The 18,373-nt window shown below is 49.3% G+C and overlaps 1 protein-coding gene across 2 annotated transcripts in view; it reads left to right on the top strand.

Annotated features, from left to right (window-relative positions):
• Window positions 1-233: 233 nt before the first annotated feature.
• The window catches only part of FOXK1 (forkhead box K1), an 81,367-nt gene continuing 63,227 nt past the window's right edge, over window positions 234-18,373 (top strand). Inside the window, exon 1 of one of the 2 annotated variants that reach the window (XM_081889184.1) lies at window positions 234-1,347. In XM_081889184.1, the coding sequence (XP_081745310.1) occupies window positions 935-1,347 (413 nt within the window). In that variant the 5' untranslated portion in view covers window positions 234-934. The remainder of the gene's footprint in view (window positions 1,348-18,373) is intronic. The other variant, XM_081889183.1, reaches the window with a different exon arrangement.

The following is an 18,373-nucleotide window of genomic DNA, read 5'->3' as shown; positions in this document are numbered from 1 at the left end:
GCTTTTCCTCCCCATGTCGCCGTCCCTTTTCAGAGGGGAAGGAGGAAGCGGAAGGGAGAGCGTGGCGCGGGGAAGGAGGCGCTCGGCGGAACGGGCACTGGCACCCCAACGTGGCACCCCTTTCCCCTTGCAAAAGCACCCACAACCCGGGGCATTAAGCGAGCGCCCCGGTGTGTTTTCACCCGCGTCGCATCGCCTTTGGGAAAGGGAGAAATAAAAGCGGGGAGGCACCCTGCGAAAAGGGCACCTTCACCCAAACTCTATAACCCCCTTCACCCGCCCCAGGGGGCATGACAGCGAGCACCTCCGGGTGCGTCGCCCTGCTTTTGGACCGGGGCGCTGGGAGGAAGAAATCGACGACACAGCCACGCCAACCCTTGCGCGCCCCTTTGGCCCGGCGGCTGCTCCCCCACGTACCCACCCAAGGGTGCAGAGCGAGCGCCTGTGCGTCCCCCGTCCCCCCAGCGTTGCCTTGGGGTCGGGAGAGGAAGACGACTTGTGGGGCAGAGCCAGACCAAGCACAAAGTGGCCCTTGCTCCCCGAAGCCGTGCGCCCCCGTTCCCACCGCGGGCCACCGGAGCGTGCGCCTTTACGCGCGCTGCCTTGTCTTTGGGGAGCGCACGCCCCCGAACCCGCGCGTCCCCCTTTCTTTTTGCAGCTCCCCCACCCCGGGGCGCTGCGTGTGGGTGTGTTTTCATCCCGTTGCCAGGTCTTTGGAGGAAGAGGAGGAGGCAGTCGGGGAGGGAGGGGATTGCGAAGGAGAGAAGCGCCCCGGACCCCGTGCGCCCCGTCTCCCGAGCGCGGCCTGCGAGCGCGCCGCCTGGGCAGCCCGGGCCTCTCTCCCCGTCCGCCCGCCTCCCGTCCCGCGGCCCCGCCCCGGAGGCCGGCGGTGCGTAGTCGGCGGCCGCCCCTGCCTGCCTGGGCCGCCGCGAAGATGGCTGCAGCCGCGGGCGAGGACGGGCCCGGCGCGAGGGCCTTGCTGGCGCTGCAGCGCGCCGCGCCCTCGCCGCCGCTGCCTCCCGGGGCGCCCGCCGCCTCGCCTCCCCAGGGCCCGGGGCCGGCCCCGATCCCGCCCGCGCTGCCCCTGGCCGTGCCCTCGGCCCTGGCGCGCCTGCAGGGCCGCGACGTGGAGTTCGTGATGCGCCAGGCGACGGTGACCATCGGGCGCAACTCGTCGCAGGGCGCCGTGGACGTGAACATGGGCCGCTCCAGCTTCATCTCGCGCCGCCACCTCGAGCTCTCCTTCCGCGCGCCCCACTTCTACCTGCGCTGCCTGGGCAAGAACGGCGTCTTCGTCGACGGCGCCTTCCAGAGGAGGGGAGGCCCGGCCCTGCAGCTGCCCCCGCAGTGAGTCGTGGGAATGGGCAGGCTTGCTGGCGTGTGGGGATTTGGGGTTGGAGGACAGGCGTGCAAGCTGCGGGGTGGCCGGGGGTTAGGGAGACAGGCGGGCAAGTTGGGTCGTGAGGATGGGGCTTAAGGAGACGCGGGTGCAGACTGGGTCGTGAGGATCTGGGTTAGGGAAGCACATGCACACTCTGGTTCGTGGGGAAGGGGGTTAGGGAGAGGTGTATAAGCTGGGTTGTGGGGGTGGGTGTGTGCAGGTACACACACGTGTATAGGCTGGTTGTGGGGATGGGGGCATGGAAGACCTGCATGTAGACTGGGCCATGGGGGTGTGGGAGATCCATGTGTAAGCTGCGTTGTAGGGGTGAGCATTAATGCAACCCACAGGTGAGGTGTGTTGAGAATTTGTGGTGGTGGGATGTTAACCCACGAGGGTTAACACCCCCAACATAAACACCATATACACCTAGGCAGGGAAAACTGTGCATGCGCATGAACGGGTCCTGGGAAGAGAGGTTGTGGGAGGGTGAAGGAAGAGGAGCCTCCTGAGGGTGTTGTAGGGGGAGCTTATGCGCAAAGGGGGTGCCAGTCCTGAGGGGGAGACCCACAGGTGTCCCTTGTGTTTATTGGCAGGGAAAACCCACGTGTGGGCTAATGGGTCTTCAGAAAGAGAGTTGAGGGAAGAAGATGGGACCCTTATGTGTGCGCATGTATGTGTATTATGTATTAATAAATGGGTTTTGGGGTATAGAATTGGAGGACCCCATTTTAAGGGAGCGGGGTTAGTCTTTTGAAAGCCCACCCCACCTGGAGTAAGGTTACCAGATGTCCCAATTTCCCAGGGACAGTCCCTGGATTTAAACCTCAAGTCACCTGACAAAATCTATCCCCATCAACAAAAGTTGAAAAGTGTCCCTGGATTCATTGGGAAAAAATCTGGTAACCTTAATCTGGAGGGGAAACCCACAGGGGTGCGTGGGGCCCCCATCACGGTGTGGGGGAAGACTGCTGACTACCTTTCCTGTGGGGAGGAGAGAAGGAAGCCGAGCCCCACGTTGAGAGTACATAGTAATAAAATTATTATTATTGAAAGTTGGCATGTGTCAGTCTCACAGGTCTTCAGAAAGGGATCCCTAGCCTGAAATTAATCCTGCGGGGGGGGGGGGTGTATTTTTATTTTTGAAAATATTTACAGGCTGCCTTGCTGGACCAAGTCTGCCCAAGGTGGCCAAGGAAGGAGAAGCATTAAAAAAAGAAAGAAATCTACATTAAAATAGAATTCGAGCCGCTGTGTGTGTGTGTGTTTGACAAGGAGCGCTTGCATGTGGTTTGAATCGGTCTTGCGAAGGGGGCGAGGTACAGGAGGAAGGAAACTTTCACACGTGGGTTTGGGTGTTAAGAAAAGGGTGTTTGTCTGAGGGGGGAACCCCTCTGTGGGAGTGAAACCCCATGACTCTTGTCAGGTGGAGCCACACGTGGGTTTTACGGGTCTTGGGAATGGGGGCGGGGGAACGGAAGGGCGTCCCCCAACTTGGGGCGGGGGGAAATTACATACATGTAGGTGGTCAGACAGGCCTTCCGTGTGGGTTTCCCCCCCCCTAAAATAACCTCATTAATGGCAAGCAGGCTTGGAATAATTTGTATCCTGAAAGGCAGGATGTAAATAATGGCAAATCAAGAAAGTCCGAAAATATACGGACTTTTAAAAGCGGGGTTTGGGGGTCTTGGGAAAGGGGAACCTACTTGGGAGGGGGAAGCCCTGGAGGGGGTCGACGTAGGAGGGGGGGTTTGCGAGCCGTGGTCAAGGGGAGCCCCCTCTGGGGTGGGTTTGGCAGTTCTTGAGATGCCCCTTCTGAAGGGGAACCCCGAACTATTTCTGAGTTTGTGTGTATTTTGGCACGGAAAACCCACACCTACTCTAAAGGAAAGTTGTTGGGCTTGGAAAACTGGGGGGACGAAAGAGAGTTGAGTGTGGGTTTCTGCCTTGAAAAGGGGGAACCCCATATGTGGTTTAAGGTGTGGAGGGAAGACTTATGGGTTTGGAGAGAGAAAGGGGATCTTTCTCTGAGAAAGGGGAACCCAGGTACATAGGTGTCTCCATTCGAGCAGGGTGGGGGGAAAGACGGCCGCGGGACAGAGAGGGAGAATGTTGAGGGCAGGATTCCCCCATCCTAGGAATGAGTTGGTGAGCAAAACTCGGAGCGTTCTGGTCTCAGGCGAATTTCCCCTTGCGGTCATCTGATAATTAATAGAATAAACTAGGTCCTGGAGCTGAATTGTGCCCACTGAGAAATGGGTTTCCTTGCGCCTCCTGCCCTGAGATGGGCAAGTAGGATCTGCGAATGGCACTAAGTTGGCGATGGGATGGAGGCCTGCCTGTCCGCATGGAAACCCGGCTCTTTGCAGTTGCTCCGAGGTGGAGGAAATGGACTCTACACATGCCTCAGAGCCCTCTTGTCTTGCTGCATGCTCTGGGACGGAGTTTGAGCAGGTTCTGAGGCGGGGTGTTGGTTGAGACAAATAGGAAATAATCTGGGTTGGCGATGGTCCGTCAGCAGTAAAAAGAAAAAAGATTACGAGTGGATAAATACAGAGAACAGAAAAAGCATTGGAAGATGGAGCTCTGGGGGACGGAATCATCCCTATTGATCCCTGAATCCGCCTTGTTTGTTCTCTTATTAATTTCTTTTCTTTTGAAATGGCTCTGGGGCTGCAGCAGACTTGCAAGGCCCAGCTCCCTCATCTTAAGAGTGATTCCTCCAGGGATGGTGTGAGAGAGATAGAGACAGAGGTTGCCTTCTTGGGGGGGGGGGGGAGCAGGCAGGATGCCCCAGGGTCAAATTGGGGATTTTGAGGAGTCAGGTGTCTGTTGAGCTCCCCATCTGAGCAAGACAGTGGGCCCTGAAGCAAATGTGTGGAAATGGGGTTCCCCTCAAAGAGAAAGTTATTTTCATTTGAAGCGCATCAGTTAAAGCTGAAATTTGGCGCAGATGTTCATTACAGTGCCCTTAACTCATTGTCGAAGTTTTAAGGTCTACGCAGCTCATTATGGCTGTGGGGCGCCATCTTGAATTGCGACGCCCTTGCATCTCTGAGCATTTCTGCAATTGAGAGATGAGTTGCAGTGATGGCCAAACTTGGCCCTCCGGCGGTTTTGGGACTACAGTTCCCATCATCCCTGATCACTGGTCCTGTTAACTAGGGATGATGGGAGTTGTAGTCCCAAAACCACTGGAGGGCTAAGCCAAGTTTGGCCATCGCTGATTAGAGGGACCCAAACTTACATCTGCGATAAATTTCAGTGCTAACAGAAGAATTTCAAACGAACCCACAAAAAGAGTTGTTTGTGCTGCGAGACGGTGAGACAAGCCAGAGCTTTCTGAGCTAGCTGCTGGAAATGGCGGTTTTTATCTAATGAAGCCCAGAGTCCATATGGACATGCAAGAGGGAAGGACTCTGCCATTGAAGCGGGAGATGACTTCTTTTCCAGGACCTGCTCCAGGCAATCTGTGGTGAATGCAGTGGTTGCATTCGCGTGTAACGGTAAACCATGGTTTAGTATTGCATGGATGAGCTACAAGAAGGGCAAGCGAAATGTTGGGCTTGTGCATTTTCCATCTTCCCAAATTGGGTGGCACGATGGGCTTTTACCAAGATTAGTGCCATTTGCGGAGAATATGGTGTCCTACCAATGCTGGCTGACACTGAACTCCGGTGAGTTTAAAATGTGCCAACTTTGAAACCAGGGGGTTATGAACTTGGCTTGTTTAACCAACTAGCATCCAAGATGGGATTCAGCTGGAATTCTTTGAAAGCGAAACTAATCTCCCCAGAAACCATCCCGGCTCTGTGCTTAGGAGGAGAGGGGAAGGCGGCTACCCAGTGTTTACTCAGCACACCATTTCCATGTTCTGTAAACCATGGCTTGCAAACACAGCTGAGACATTTGGGGCAAAGAAACGAGAAGGACCTGGAGGAAAGTTGAAGTAGGAAAAGGACGCCTTGGGGAGCAGCGGGGCAAGATGGAGAAGCCAGTTGTTTCTTGGACTGAAGAGCACAGTTGGTTAGCTCCTTAAACTGTATATGACAATACTCCAGAGTTGGGCTGGGTTTCCCTGCGCCATGGGGGGGAGAGAGATTCCTGAGGGATATTGGCTTTCTGGGGGGTGAGGATAAGATTCCACTGATGGAAAAAGCAGAGCGACAGCTGTGGGCCTGCCCCAGGGGCAAACTTTGCCAAAGGAGATGGGAAGCACCTTGGTCCACAAAGAACGGACGAGTTATGCGCGTGAACATGTTCGTCTTTCTCCAATGCTGCCGAGATTGGAGAAACTTCATCCGTACAAAATTGCAGTCTCTTGTTGGTTGGTTGGTTTTCCAGTAGGGTACCCAAATCATGGCCTAGGAATCCCACCTGGTCCTGCAAGAGCAGAGAAGAGGCTTTGGGTGGATTTTGGGGGTTGGAAGAGAAGCTGCCTCTTCATTCGCTGCAGCAAGATGATCGGGGAACCCGGTTGTTGATAGGGAATCCTCCGCTAGTGATCAGGGTGCAAGCAAGTTCCTTCTCAACTTCTTCCTGCGCAGTCATGATATGCTCTTGGGCTGCGTTGCGCATCAGTGTCGCGTTCCACCCCAATAGGGGCAGGCCCATTGCAGTGGTTTCCAAACTGTAGGTCAGGAAACCTCTGGAGTTCTTTGAAAGTAGGGTGCTCCCGCTTGGCGCTGGATTGTGGCCTTCATTCTGCTCCTCCCTGTACGTTTTTCCATAGTGTAGACATGACATTTTCCTCTCTTCCCTCGCCCCATTCAACCTATGTTTACCGTTTCTGCATGCATGCTTTAAAAAACTTACCAGACTTTTTTATTGCAGTAATGGTAAAATCCGGATTAAATGGGGAAATTGTATTGCGTTGCGTTTGGAGGAAAGTGGCATGGTGTGGGCACTGTAGAATCTTAGACTTTTAGAAGAGACCCCAAGAATCATCAGTGCAGGAATCACAGCTAAGGTGTGCGCCCCGGTTCATTCTGGGCAGTGACAAGACCCAAAATGTTTGGCACGTGCTTGCTTTGAGCCCAGCGTGTGCCCAGGGACTTGCCCCAGAATCTTTCCTCTTGTCTGTGTTTGCTACTGTTGTGGACTGGAAGACAAGCACTGATTTCTGTTGTTTGATGCAGAAAGGGGTTCCTTGACAGCAGAGAGGGTTGTTGTTGTTTTTTTAGGAAAACCCCTGGCATAGTGGCATGAAGTGTCCATCTGTCAAAATGCCACTTTTGAACATCTCCCCACATGCACAGCATTGCTTAGATGTGCCACTATTATACGGTGCCTTAAAACTTGACGTTCTCCATTCTGGGGGTGGAGGATAATGCCATTTCTCTTCCTCCCCGCAGACCCAAGGGCACGACTCTTGCTCACCAGCCTCGTATCTAGCAGATCCGTTGTTTTTTTTAATAAGTTGCTTTTTCTGCCGGCTGTTTTCCTTGTGTTTAGTAATTTCGTTATAAATCCCAAGCCGCTTGCTTCCTCTGAGGCATTTGGGCTTTGAAATGTTTTCCTTTTTCGAAGGCGATACCCTTGGACTATGTCAGTATAATTAATTTCTGCTTGTAAAACAAGCGGCTTTCTCTTTTCCTTTCCCCTCCGATTCCTTTTCTTGGGGAGCTGGGGGCGTTCTTGTACTTTTCCCATAAGCTCCTGTGTACCTTGTTATTTCGTTTACCGAATTGCAGTTGTCGTTGCCAAATGAAAGGAGAGCGGAAAGAGACAGCCTCTCACTCGTGGTTGGTGGGTTTTTTTGGTTGGGGGGGGAAAGAGAGAAATCCTTTCTCCTTCCAAGTGCTTAAAGGAGAGGGGGTCTCAATGTACACTGGCTTACATGCTGCAGGGAACCCTGAACAATAAAATGTCTTCTCGGCCACTGTTTATGATCACAGTAAATAAACGGCACGCCCCTCCCTTTCTGAGTTGTAAAACAGATGATGCAACTCTCCCCCCCCTCCTTTTTTCCTGAATGGAATTTGCCCTCCAGTTCCTGCGAAGTAAACAGTTCCAGTTTTTCCTGTGTTCTTTAGGGCATACCAGCATTTAGGCCTCGACTGCAGAAATGTTTCTTTGCAGCCTTTATGTTCCCTCAGCCTCAGGTGAAGTTTGCTCGCCTCTTACTTGCGAGGAGCTCGGGTGACGCAGAGTAAATTTGTACGTACCTGTTGCATCCAACGCTGGAAGGAAGGGTGGGGGGAGAGAAAGCAGCGTGGGAATTCAACCCTGTCACTTTTTAGGTTCGTCATGTGCCTTCGTGTGTGTGGCTTTTGTTTCCAGATGCCACTCACAACAACACTTTCAAGGATTTTTGCCAGGAGAAGGAGGAGGGAGAGCTCTCTCGGCTGCAACACCCTTCTCGTAAGCTTCCCAGAGAGATCTAGTTGGTCCCAGTGGGACACAGGATGCCTTGCTGGGTGAGTTCGGGACCTGATCCTGCAAGCCTCTTCCTGTGCTCCCGAATGCCGTTGCTTGCTCATCAAACAGCAGCAGAACCAACTCTTAATGCTCTTTATGAGTAGTTGTACTAGTAGCGGTTGAACTTTATGAGTGGTTGTACTCTTAAAAAGCAGATACATCACCTTGCCGACAAAGATCCGTATAGTTAAAGCTATGGTTTTTCCAGTAGTGATGTATGGAAGTGAGAGCTGGACCATCAAGAAGGCTGATCGCAGAAGAATGGATGCTTTTGAATTCTGGTGCTGAAGGAGACTCTTGAGAGTCCCATGGACTGCATGAAGATCAAACTTCTCCATTCTGAAGGAAATCAGCTCTCTGAGTGCTCACTGGAAGGACAGATCCTGAAGCTGAGGCTCCAAGACTTTGGCCACCTCATGAGAAGAGAAGACTCCCTGGAAAAGACCCTGATGTTGGGAAAGATGGAGGGCACAAGGAGAAGGGGACGACAGAGGACAAGATGGTGGGACACTGTTCTCAAAGCTACCAGCATGAGTTTGACCAAACTGCGGGAGGCAGTGGAAGACAGAAGTGCCTGGCGTGGTCTGGTCCAGGGGGTCACGAAGAGTCGGTCATGACTAAACAACAACAACAACTAGTAGCATTTATTAAATTTGTCTGCCACCCTTCATCTGCAGATCTCAGGGGGGTTCACAACATAAAAATGCAATAGGAAAACACAAAATACATGATAAAAGCAAGAACAACAACAAACCAATAGCTCACCCTCCCACAAACACTTTTAAAAGGGGTATAAGATGTTAATCGGCCATAGGCTTGGTTGAAGAGGAATATTTTTGCCTGGCGCCTAAAGGGGTCTAAGGAAGGTGCCAGGCAAGCCTCCCTAGAGAGAGCATTCTGCAAGTGGGGAGCCACTGCAGGAAAGACCCTGTTCTTGTGTTGCCACCCTCCTGACCTCTCATGGAAGAGGCACACAAGGAAGGGCCTCTGAAGATTAATGCAGAGTTGGGACGGTTTATATCAGGCATAGGCAGACTCTGGCCCTCCAAATGTTTGGGACTACAGTTCCCATCATCCCTGACCACTGGTCCTGTTAGCTAGGGATGATGGGAATTGTAGTCCCAAACATCTGGAAGGCCGGAGTTTGCCTATGCTTGGTTTATATGGAGTGAGATGGTCCCAGAGTTACTGCGTTCCTGAGCCATTTAGGGCTTTATAGGCCCAAACCACCACTTTGAACTGGACCTGAAAATGAATTGGCGGCCAGTGCAGTCAGGTGTCACATGTTCAAACTGTCTTGTCCTGATGAGCAACCTGGCTGCCAAATTCTGCACCGGCTGAAGTTTCTGAACCGACTCCAGAGGCAGCCCCAGACAGAACGCATTGCAGTAATCTAACCTCGACGTGAGCAGAGAAGTTAGGATATCCCTGCCCAGATTGGGGCGCAGCTCGGCCACCAGCCAAAGTGATGGATGGCACTCTGCGCCACTGAGGCCACCTGAAAATATGAGCATTATGTACAATTCACTTCAGCTCTGTGACATAAGCAATTGCTTCTTTTGCACAGCTTGGGAGTCGAAGCTGAGAGAGAGATAGGCGAAGACTACATCGTCGCATAACGGCCGGTGGCATCTTTGCATTTGCAAGGACTGCCGTTCAGGCTCTGTGTCACCCGAGCCGTTTTATGCCCCTGTGATGAAGGAGGGATTTGAACCCGAGTCGGGCAATTTTATCTCCATGGATGATGCTTGTTTTGTACTGGCATCCGCTGGCTGTGTCTCCCTGAGAATATTTGGCCCGGTTTGCAAACTGGCAAGTTACATACTTTTGGCACAATCTTAATTCCTCCGGCTAAATATTGAATATGAAAATATTTAATATTGTTAAGGGGAAGAGCTTGCAGCTCAGTGGCAAAGCTTCTCTGTTGCAAGCAGAAGGCTGAGGGAGACTCCGGCCTGAAATCTCGGAGAGCAGCTGCCAGCCCGTGTAAACAGTACTGAGCTACATGGAACAATAGTATGCTTCAGTATAAGGCAGCTTCCCGTGTTCCAGTCCCCAAACTCTACGCTTTTATTGCTACTGGAAATACATCCTGAATCGTATGTGCACTTGTGAGATGTTGCAAGCCGGCCATTTCTGTTTCAAATAGGATTCAGAGTCTGCAGAAGTACAGTGGTACCTTGGTTTACAACCATAATCCGTTCCGGAGGTCCGTTTGTAAACCAAAACAGGATCTAACTCGAGGTGCACTTTTGCCAATGGGGCCTCAAAAAAAAATTGTTCGTAATCCAAAAAAAATGGGTTGTAATCCAAAAAAAAGTTTGCAAACCAGGACATGCACTTCCGGATTTGACGTGTTTGTAATCCAAAACGTATGCAAACCAGACTGTTTGTAAACCAAGGTACCGCTGTATTTGAGAATTGCTGCACAAGCCTGAATTATTTTCACACACACAAAAAGTGGCAAAGCTTTAGGAAATGTGCTTCATATGTCCCTCTCCTCTGCCGTCTAATGTTTAAAGTTTACATTGGCTCCATTAGGAGAATGCCATTATTTTGGGGCCTTCCCTCCTGTAAAGAGTTGTGCTTCTGGATAGAGTAGAGTTTTTATAGCTTGCTGGAAACTTCGGCGGGTCTCCTGTGTTGCTTCCACGAGGGTTTATGCTTTATGCTCTGCTTCAGACAGAATGTCGCCGGCAAGGAATAGGCTCGTCTTTCGCAGCTGTGTCGTTTGCAGGATTTGTGTCCACTTCGCAGATGAGACAGCGCAACTGTGAAAAATAATTAAAGCACCATCGCACAGGGACGGATTGGGAGGTCGTTGCACAGGGGTCATTGCGATCAGGGCTAAGCAAGCTCAGCTTGGAGGCAGGTCGTGAAGTGAAAACACAGATGATTAACCAGAAATGCACTTTCTGGTAGGACGACGCTGTCAGTTCTCGAAAGAGATCTGTTTCTGTGGCGTGCAGCGAGCAAGGAGTTTCTGAGAATCCCAACTTCCGTTAACCCTCATTCCCACCAAACGCATCAAGAAGATCCTGGCTACTTTTGCTGCAAGGATAAAATATGTCAGAGGCTCTGGAACCAAAAATAGAGGGAAAGCAACAACAACAGCTTGCAGACATGGGGGGCTGCCTTCAGATGTCTATGAAAAATTCTATAGTTGTTTAACTCTATATCATTTGTAGATTTGTGTGGAAGGAGCACACATAGTGCTCCTGAACTTAGATCGTAGATTGCTGCAGTATGGACTTTTTCTTTAAAATGGGGGGTTGGCTGGCTATCCGCTTTCTTGACCCAAACTGGTGACCTCCAGGCAATTTGGACTGCCATTCCCATCAGCCCCCAGCCAGCATGGTGGGCACCAGGTTGCAGAAGGCTGCTGTAAAGGAAGCAGGTACCTATTTATCTGCTTGCACTGGTGTGCTTTCGAACTGCTGTAGGTTGGCAGAAGCTTTCTATGCAGGGATTCAAAAAGATGCAGACGATATTGTTAACCGCTGCTTGGGTTTCTAACCTGCCCTTCACAATAGTGCCCCGGGACTGGTTGCAGCGATGTAAAAGTGTAAGCATTAAAATTAATTAGAACAATTTGCAAACAGAAGATTAGGGGAGGTCCTGTGTGTGTATGCATCAGGAGTCAAATGGTGAAGAGGCTTCAGCATATGACGGAAGCATATGACAGTGCAGGTACGGGCAACACCTGTGCCAGATTTATCTTAGGGCATTCCTTACTCCCAGGACACCATATTGATGACATTGCCATCCTGGGGTCCTTAGGGAGGACAGGTGTGATATTTGCAGCAATAGCAACAGTGGTAGTAGCAGCGATAACTATGCAAAGGCCAGTTTTGCAAGCCAGAGCTAGCCTCGTATTCCTTTTCTTTACGGTGTTGACATTAAAAAGCAAGTATCTGAAAGCCCAAAGTCACTCATGCAATCTTTTAATTTGCAGGGCTGAGCTCTCGTCGTTGCCAAAGGCTCGTTGTGGCTTCTGCGCTCTTGTGTTTTGATGATCTCACAAACCACTTGGACGCTCCATTCTTGCGGTTAAAACAACATTATCAGGATGTGTGTGTGTGTGTGTGTGTGCATTTGTTTTTGTGCATGCCCAGGGTAAGAGAGAACAGCAAGGCCCGTTCTGAGGAACTACTTTCACCACATAACCACCAGTGCAAAACCAGAGCTCTTTCTTACACACCTTTTTCCTAATCACAAGTTCCTCTGCTGTTCTGTTTTCTACAACTACACAACAGAAGCTCAAGTAGCAAAATTTCAATCATCTTCCATTTCCCCTCCTTTTAAAATGTGTCTGTTTAAACAAACCCACAAGACGTATTCCAGCCATTAGCTTTGCACCGCTGACTTTGATGGAGAGCTAAGCATCGACTTAAATATTTCTGGCGGTATCGGTGGGGCATAAAAGAGCCTAATTCTGCTTGGATCATTCCCCGTGTTCTTAGAGGTGCACCATGCGAGTGCATTTTGCACTTTGCCATGGCTGAGCTGTTCTAAAAAATCAAGCCAGATTTCTGCCCCGAAATGCTTACAGTGTGAGCTTTGACCAGGTAGGTGTAGACCAGGGATGTCCAACAGGTCGATGGTGATCTACTGGTCAATCTCTGCGAGCTTTTGGTTGATTGCAGTCGATCGCTGCCCCCCTTCTGGCCCTGCCACCTGGCCCTGCCCTCCATTGATAGAGAACGGAAGACGTAGTTTACAAACCAAGGCCGTTTTCCCTCCAGCGATCCTTCGGTGAGTTGCTGTTTCTCTTTGACCCCAAAATAATGTAAAAATGTTGTGCCCCCCCAAAAGCTAAGCAACCTATGCCTACCAAACCCTCCCTAAAGAAAGCTCAACAACGTTGACCTGAACCCCTAAAAAACGGGGGTAGATCACTGCCAGTTTTTAATTCTATGAGTAGATTGCAGTCTCTTGGAAGTTTGCCACCCCTGGTGTAAACAACAGAGGGATCTGGCTGTCGTTTAAAAACTGTTTAAAATGTTTAAAAACTGTTTTGGAAGAGGACGGCCCACCTTTTCAGACAGAGCAAGTGAGGAGGAAGTCCTGTTCATGTTTTACACTGCGTTTTTAGACAGAAGATGTCGTATTGTTATTTCTTTGCCCGACAGCAGCTTTTATCCTAGTTTTGACCATTATTTATAAAGTTTAGGGAAGCTATAGAGCAGCCTTTCCTAACCTGACACCTTCCAGATGTTTGGGGCCACGATTCCCATCAGCTCCAGCCAACACTTGCAGGGCCTTATGGGAGTTGTAGTCCGAAAACTTTTGGAGCACAGGAAGATGCCCTAGAGCAAGGTGGGAAAATGTGGCCGGCCACCTTGAAAGTGACGTATGTGCCCAGGAATGTGAAATACTTTCTCAAGTATTATGCGGATCTTGTCTTACAGGAATCTGAAGTAGTTTGTTTCCTAGCCCAGTCCTGGAGTGGGAGCTTGAGGATGACTATCCAGTGCAGCTCGATTAAGCTGTGCGCCTGTTGGCACAATTCTAGCTCTCATTTCATTTGGGTGCAAGAAAGGGGAGTAACTCTGCAACCCAAAAGCATTGGTGGCCAGGCAGGGGGATTGCAAACTATATGCAATCATTTATTTTGAATAGGTTTATTCCAACCGTAGTTTTTTTAAGACAGAAGCTGATTTTGCCCGCACGGAATCTTAGGGTTGAGCCGTGACACCTAGGAAATAATCGCCACATTTCAACGCAGTGTGTCTCTAACTATTTGGTGTTAGGGGCAACTACAGTGGTACCTCGGCTTACGTACTTAATTTGTTCCGGAGGTCCGTTCTTAACCTGAAACTGTTCTTAACCTGAAGACCACTTTAGCGAATGGGGCCCCCTGCTGCCGCCGTGCCGCCGGAGCCCGATTGCTGTTCTCATCCTGAAGCAAAGTTCTTAACCTGATGCACTATTTCTGGGATAGCGGAGTCTGTAACCTGAAGCGTATGTAACCCGAGGTACCGCTGTATTAGGGGCAAGGTGCCTCTGTGCCCTTCTGTTCAGGGAAGTTTTTAATGTGTGACATTTTGATGCATTTTTAATCTTTGTTGGAAGCTGCCCAGAGTGGCTGGGGAAATGCGGCCGGATGGGCAGGGTACAAATAAATAATAATAATAATAATAATAATAATAATAATAATAATAATAATAAGCTTCCCAGTATCATCTGGGTGGGGGGAGGGCCAGCCTGGAAGTGGAATTATAAGTTGGTTCAATTCAGTGATGGAGCTGTTGTAATGTTCTTCTGCACACAGTTGTTGGAAACTGCAGGAACTGGAGGTAGCCAAGCTTGGAATATTCTTTAGAGGGAGAGAGCGAGAGCTTTTCGGTAGCGGTTAAATGATTTTTCGGAACTTGGCCACTGTTTCTAGCCGTCTCTGTTTGTTCTGGGACGGACCTCTCCAAATGCCCATCACCACATCATACCACCGGGGGGTGTGTGTGTGTGTGCGCGCGGTAATCTTCTTTTGGAGCTGCCTCGGTCTCTTGGCCTCTGAACCAGCAGCGTCTGTGTGTTCTTCTGTTTGTGGAGCCCAAAGGATGCTGTATCCCGAAATCCGCTCACAGAGCCAATCCCTGTCTGGCTTACAGCTGCACACATGTGGAGGAGCCAGTTTCCTGTCTCCAGTTCCAAGTGGAAATGTGGACTCTGCGGTCGAGAAACATGCCTTGTGTGCTTTTGAGCAGGCGCTGGAGAATTTCCCCTGCGCTCCCGTTGCCTTGTTATGTCAAAGGACGCGGCTCTGAGCCGCTCCTGGATGTGAAGAAGACCCATTGAAATAAACAAATTCACGCTGTGTGACTGAAGTAGCCCCTTTGATAGTGTTCAACTTTTAAGAAACCTTGGGGGGGGGGGTGTCAGATTGCTTCTTTTGCAAGTTGCCAGTGCAAATGGGCTAATAATAAATCAGCTTCTCCTTCACAATAATAATAATAAGAAGAATAGCAATAATTTATTATTTATACCCCGCCCATCTGGCTGGGTTTCCCCAGCCACTCTGGGCGGCGTCCAACAAAATATTAAAATATATGTCAATCTGTTCAGGGATATACATGCCAGTGTTAGAAATTCGTGTGTGTGTGTGTGTGTGCGCGCGCGAACACACACACACACACATATATATATATATATATATATATATATATATACGCATACATACATACATATATGCTAATTACCAAATGGCACCTTAAACCTAGGTTATGGTCACCCCAATGGATTGTCTAGTCACCTTTTTCTGCAGTAAAATTTATTATTATTGATATTATTCATTTCATTTCTTTATTGTTGTTAGCATTATTGTTTTAAAACATTTATTCGGAAGTTGCAATACAGCTTTCTTCACCGCCATATCTAAACAGGCAGATTTTGCAAGGAAGAGTTTTCTGGATTGGGTCTGTTTTGGAAAGGAGAGGGTGCAGCTGGATTGTGGGGCGGGGGCAGGTTTTTCAAGTCTTCTGTCTGGGATGGAGCTTTTTTTATTCGGCTATTTGATTTTAAAAAGTGTGTTGAAGTAGGATTCCTTCGTGAAAAGTTCACTTGAGCCACTCATGTCATGCATGAATATTGTTAAAACAATCTGGCGGATGAATCCACAAGAACGGCGAGTTAAAATTACCGACAAAGAGGTCCCCCATTTAGCCGGGTTAGATGACTGGTTTAAAAGGGCCCTGGGGGGAAGAGAGAGTGTCAAAAGTTCTGACCAGTTGCTTGGAGGATATTCTTGAGCCGGGATCACTTGTAATTCTAAACCATGGTTTAGTGTTGCCTGTAACACTAAACCGTGGTTTAACGTTACACAAACAAGCCACGGGGAGCTCAGGATTTTGTCTGCATCCTCCTCTTCTGCTTGCATTTTCGATGGAGCAAAGTTTCACGTTGTGTCAACAGGAGACCATCTGCAAAAGCACAACAAAGCTCTACTTCTTGCTAATGTTGTAGCCTTATGAGGCTTTGCCCTCGGGTGGGAAAAATATTGCGCCCGGGAAAGGGAAGTGGGAGTCAACAGACACTCAAGGAATCGTTTCGGAGAAAAGGCTTTTGTTTCTACCATCCATGAACTGGTAGAAGGAGCAAGTGTGATAAGTCACAAAAAGCATGCACAAAGTTCACAGTTATGTGCACAAGCATATATACCCCTTTCCAGTTCCCTCTCCCTTTCTCCTCCCTCAGGAGTCCCTCTGAGCATGAACAGAAAGCTGTCTTGGGACTATTGGGACTCTTGGCACCCTTCCCAGGAAAGGGGTTTCAGAGTGTTCAGATATGTTTCAATCTTTTGTTCTGGCGTGGTTCCCAGACAGAAAGTAAGTTGCAATGTGGTTCTTTAGCAAGAAGGCATCAGAAAGGCCTGAGAAACAATGGACTGTGTTCCCTACCTTTTGTTACAGCAGAGCGGAATGTTTCTGATGCTTAGCTGCTGAGAAAATGATTTTGAGAAGCTTTGAGCCTGCTTTGGTGGGGGGTGACTTCGGGCCTAGGTGGGGTCACCTGTCCTTACCTTCCTTCAATGTAAGGTGTCATGTACACGTTGATCTTCAGACGAAATTGGTTTAAGTATTTGAAAACACCCCTACAGCACAATATTGAGCCTGTTTGCCCGGACGTGAGTCCCATGGGATTCATTTGTACTTATTCTACAGTAGTAATGCTTAGGAGTTCAGCCTTATCTTACTAAATTGTGCCTTGGTTTGATTCCAGACTTGCTCTTTCCAAAGCACGCCTTCTGCATTTCTGCAAAGCGGTTTGAGACTGACTTGGAGCTAGAGGGTGGGGGGAAGTTTTCAGTATATATTCCCAGGTCTGTCTCCTTGGATTGAAGAAGCCATTGCAAGTTTACGCAGCGGACAGAAGCAATTCCCATTTGAATTGGGTATGTACATTTGTGTCAATGGCTTGCAAGGCAGTATTGGCTTGGAAAGCGAGTTAGGGCACGGCCTAAGCTTTTATGATGGTTCTTTTTTCCATTATCTGTGAAGCCTCCTGACATCAATCTCCTGTTTAAAGACCGCCTCTGGAACGGTTCAGCGAAGTGTGCTTGTACATTCCTTATGGCGGTTAATTTCTTATGAGGCATACACTTTTATTAGGCATTAAAAGCGGGGTGGTTCTTCCCCCCCCCCCCGATCTTAACAGGGTAATTAATATTTCAGATAGTTGCTCAGTTATTGTTTCAGTGTTACTTCAACTGCATCATCCTGCTGAACCCCTCTTTTGTGCCTCGGTTGCTCTCACCCCAGGTAGAGTAGGGCAAGATAAAAAAGCGACAACGTTGTGTAGTGGTTAGAGTGGGAGACCAGGGTTCTAATCTTTGCTTGGCAGCATTTGAAATTTCCCAAGCAGATTTTGCACCTGGCTATCTGCCACTTGCGACCAAGTGAAGATGTCTAGGTGCCAAGATGGCAGTGATCTTTTTTTTAGGGAGCTGAAGTTATTGGACGTTTTTTTGGGAAGATTTAACGGGGGTCCAAAGATCGGCTATTGACCAGGGACATCCCGCGATTAACCAGTAGATTGCGATCGACCTGTTGGACAGGCCCGTGTTATGGCAACCGCAATCTGGGTTTGAGGTGCCATTTGGCGATTCGCTTATATACCTGAGTTTCTAGCTCTCCTGCCTTTGCTACTGTTGATCTAACCCAGGGGTAGGCAACCTAACGCCCGGGGTCCGGGTGCAGCCCAATCGCCTTCTCAGTCCGGCCCGCGGACAGTCCAGGAATCAGCATATTTTTACATGAGTAGAATGTGTCCTTTTATTTAAAATGCATCTCTGGGTTATTTGTGGGGCATAGGAATTTGTTCTCCCCCCAAAAAAAAATATATATATAGTCCGGGACCCCCCCACAAGGTCTGAGGGACAGTGGACCAGCCCCCTGCTGAAAAAGTTTGCTGACACCTGATCTAGCCTGGGGAATAGGTGTTGGGAACTCAAAGACTCGCACACTGTTTTGCAAATTTCAATAAATGCATTTCCCCAGTGTGGGTCTCTGAGCATTTCCCAAAGGCCAGGGAGGCTACCTTTTGCTTTTCGGCAGCTTTGCCAAGGTAGTTTGGACTAACTGACTTGTGAATCAGGCTGTTAGCAACCTTTACTCTATTTAATGGCTAGTTAACTTCCCTCCATGCTTAGGGAGAGTGGAATGAGTTTGTGAGCTTGAGATTTCTCCTATTTCTTGTTGTTTTTTACTCCAGGGCAAAATTGCTGCTTTTTTTGAAACCTAAGATGTTTTGGGGGACCTCTGAGGGAGAGCAGCTGCTTCCTTCAAAGAAAACTTTGCAGTGATGAATGGCCCATTAAGAGAAAGTTGATGGCCTAGCAAGTGTAATTTGCATAACAATTAAACCAGTCTGGTGTATCCAGCAAAGATGCTAACACAATGCCTCTCTCTCCCTTGGAGATTTTGCTATTAAGCTACTTTATGAACTGGACTCTTTAAATGACTTGCGTTTTCCTCCTAAAAATGCCTGAGGACTATAAGGGGGGGCTGTACAGTAATAAAAAAGTGCCCCGCTGCACACACAAGTCCTTAGGAGTACCGTATCCAAGAATATTGT

This window comes from Podarcis melisellensis, assembly GCF_964234715.1.
Source record: "Podarcis melisellensis genome assembly, chromosome: 14".
Classification (NCBI taxonomy): domain Eukaryota; kingdom Metazoa; phylum Chordata; class Lepidosauria; order Squamata; family Lacertidae; genus Podarcis; species Podarcis melisellensis.
Note: the sequence above shows the minus strand (reverse complement) of the source record. Positions and strands in the feature narration are given on the sequence as shown.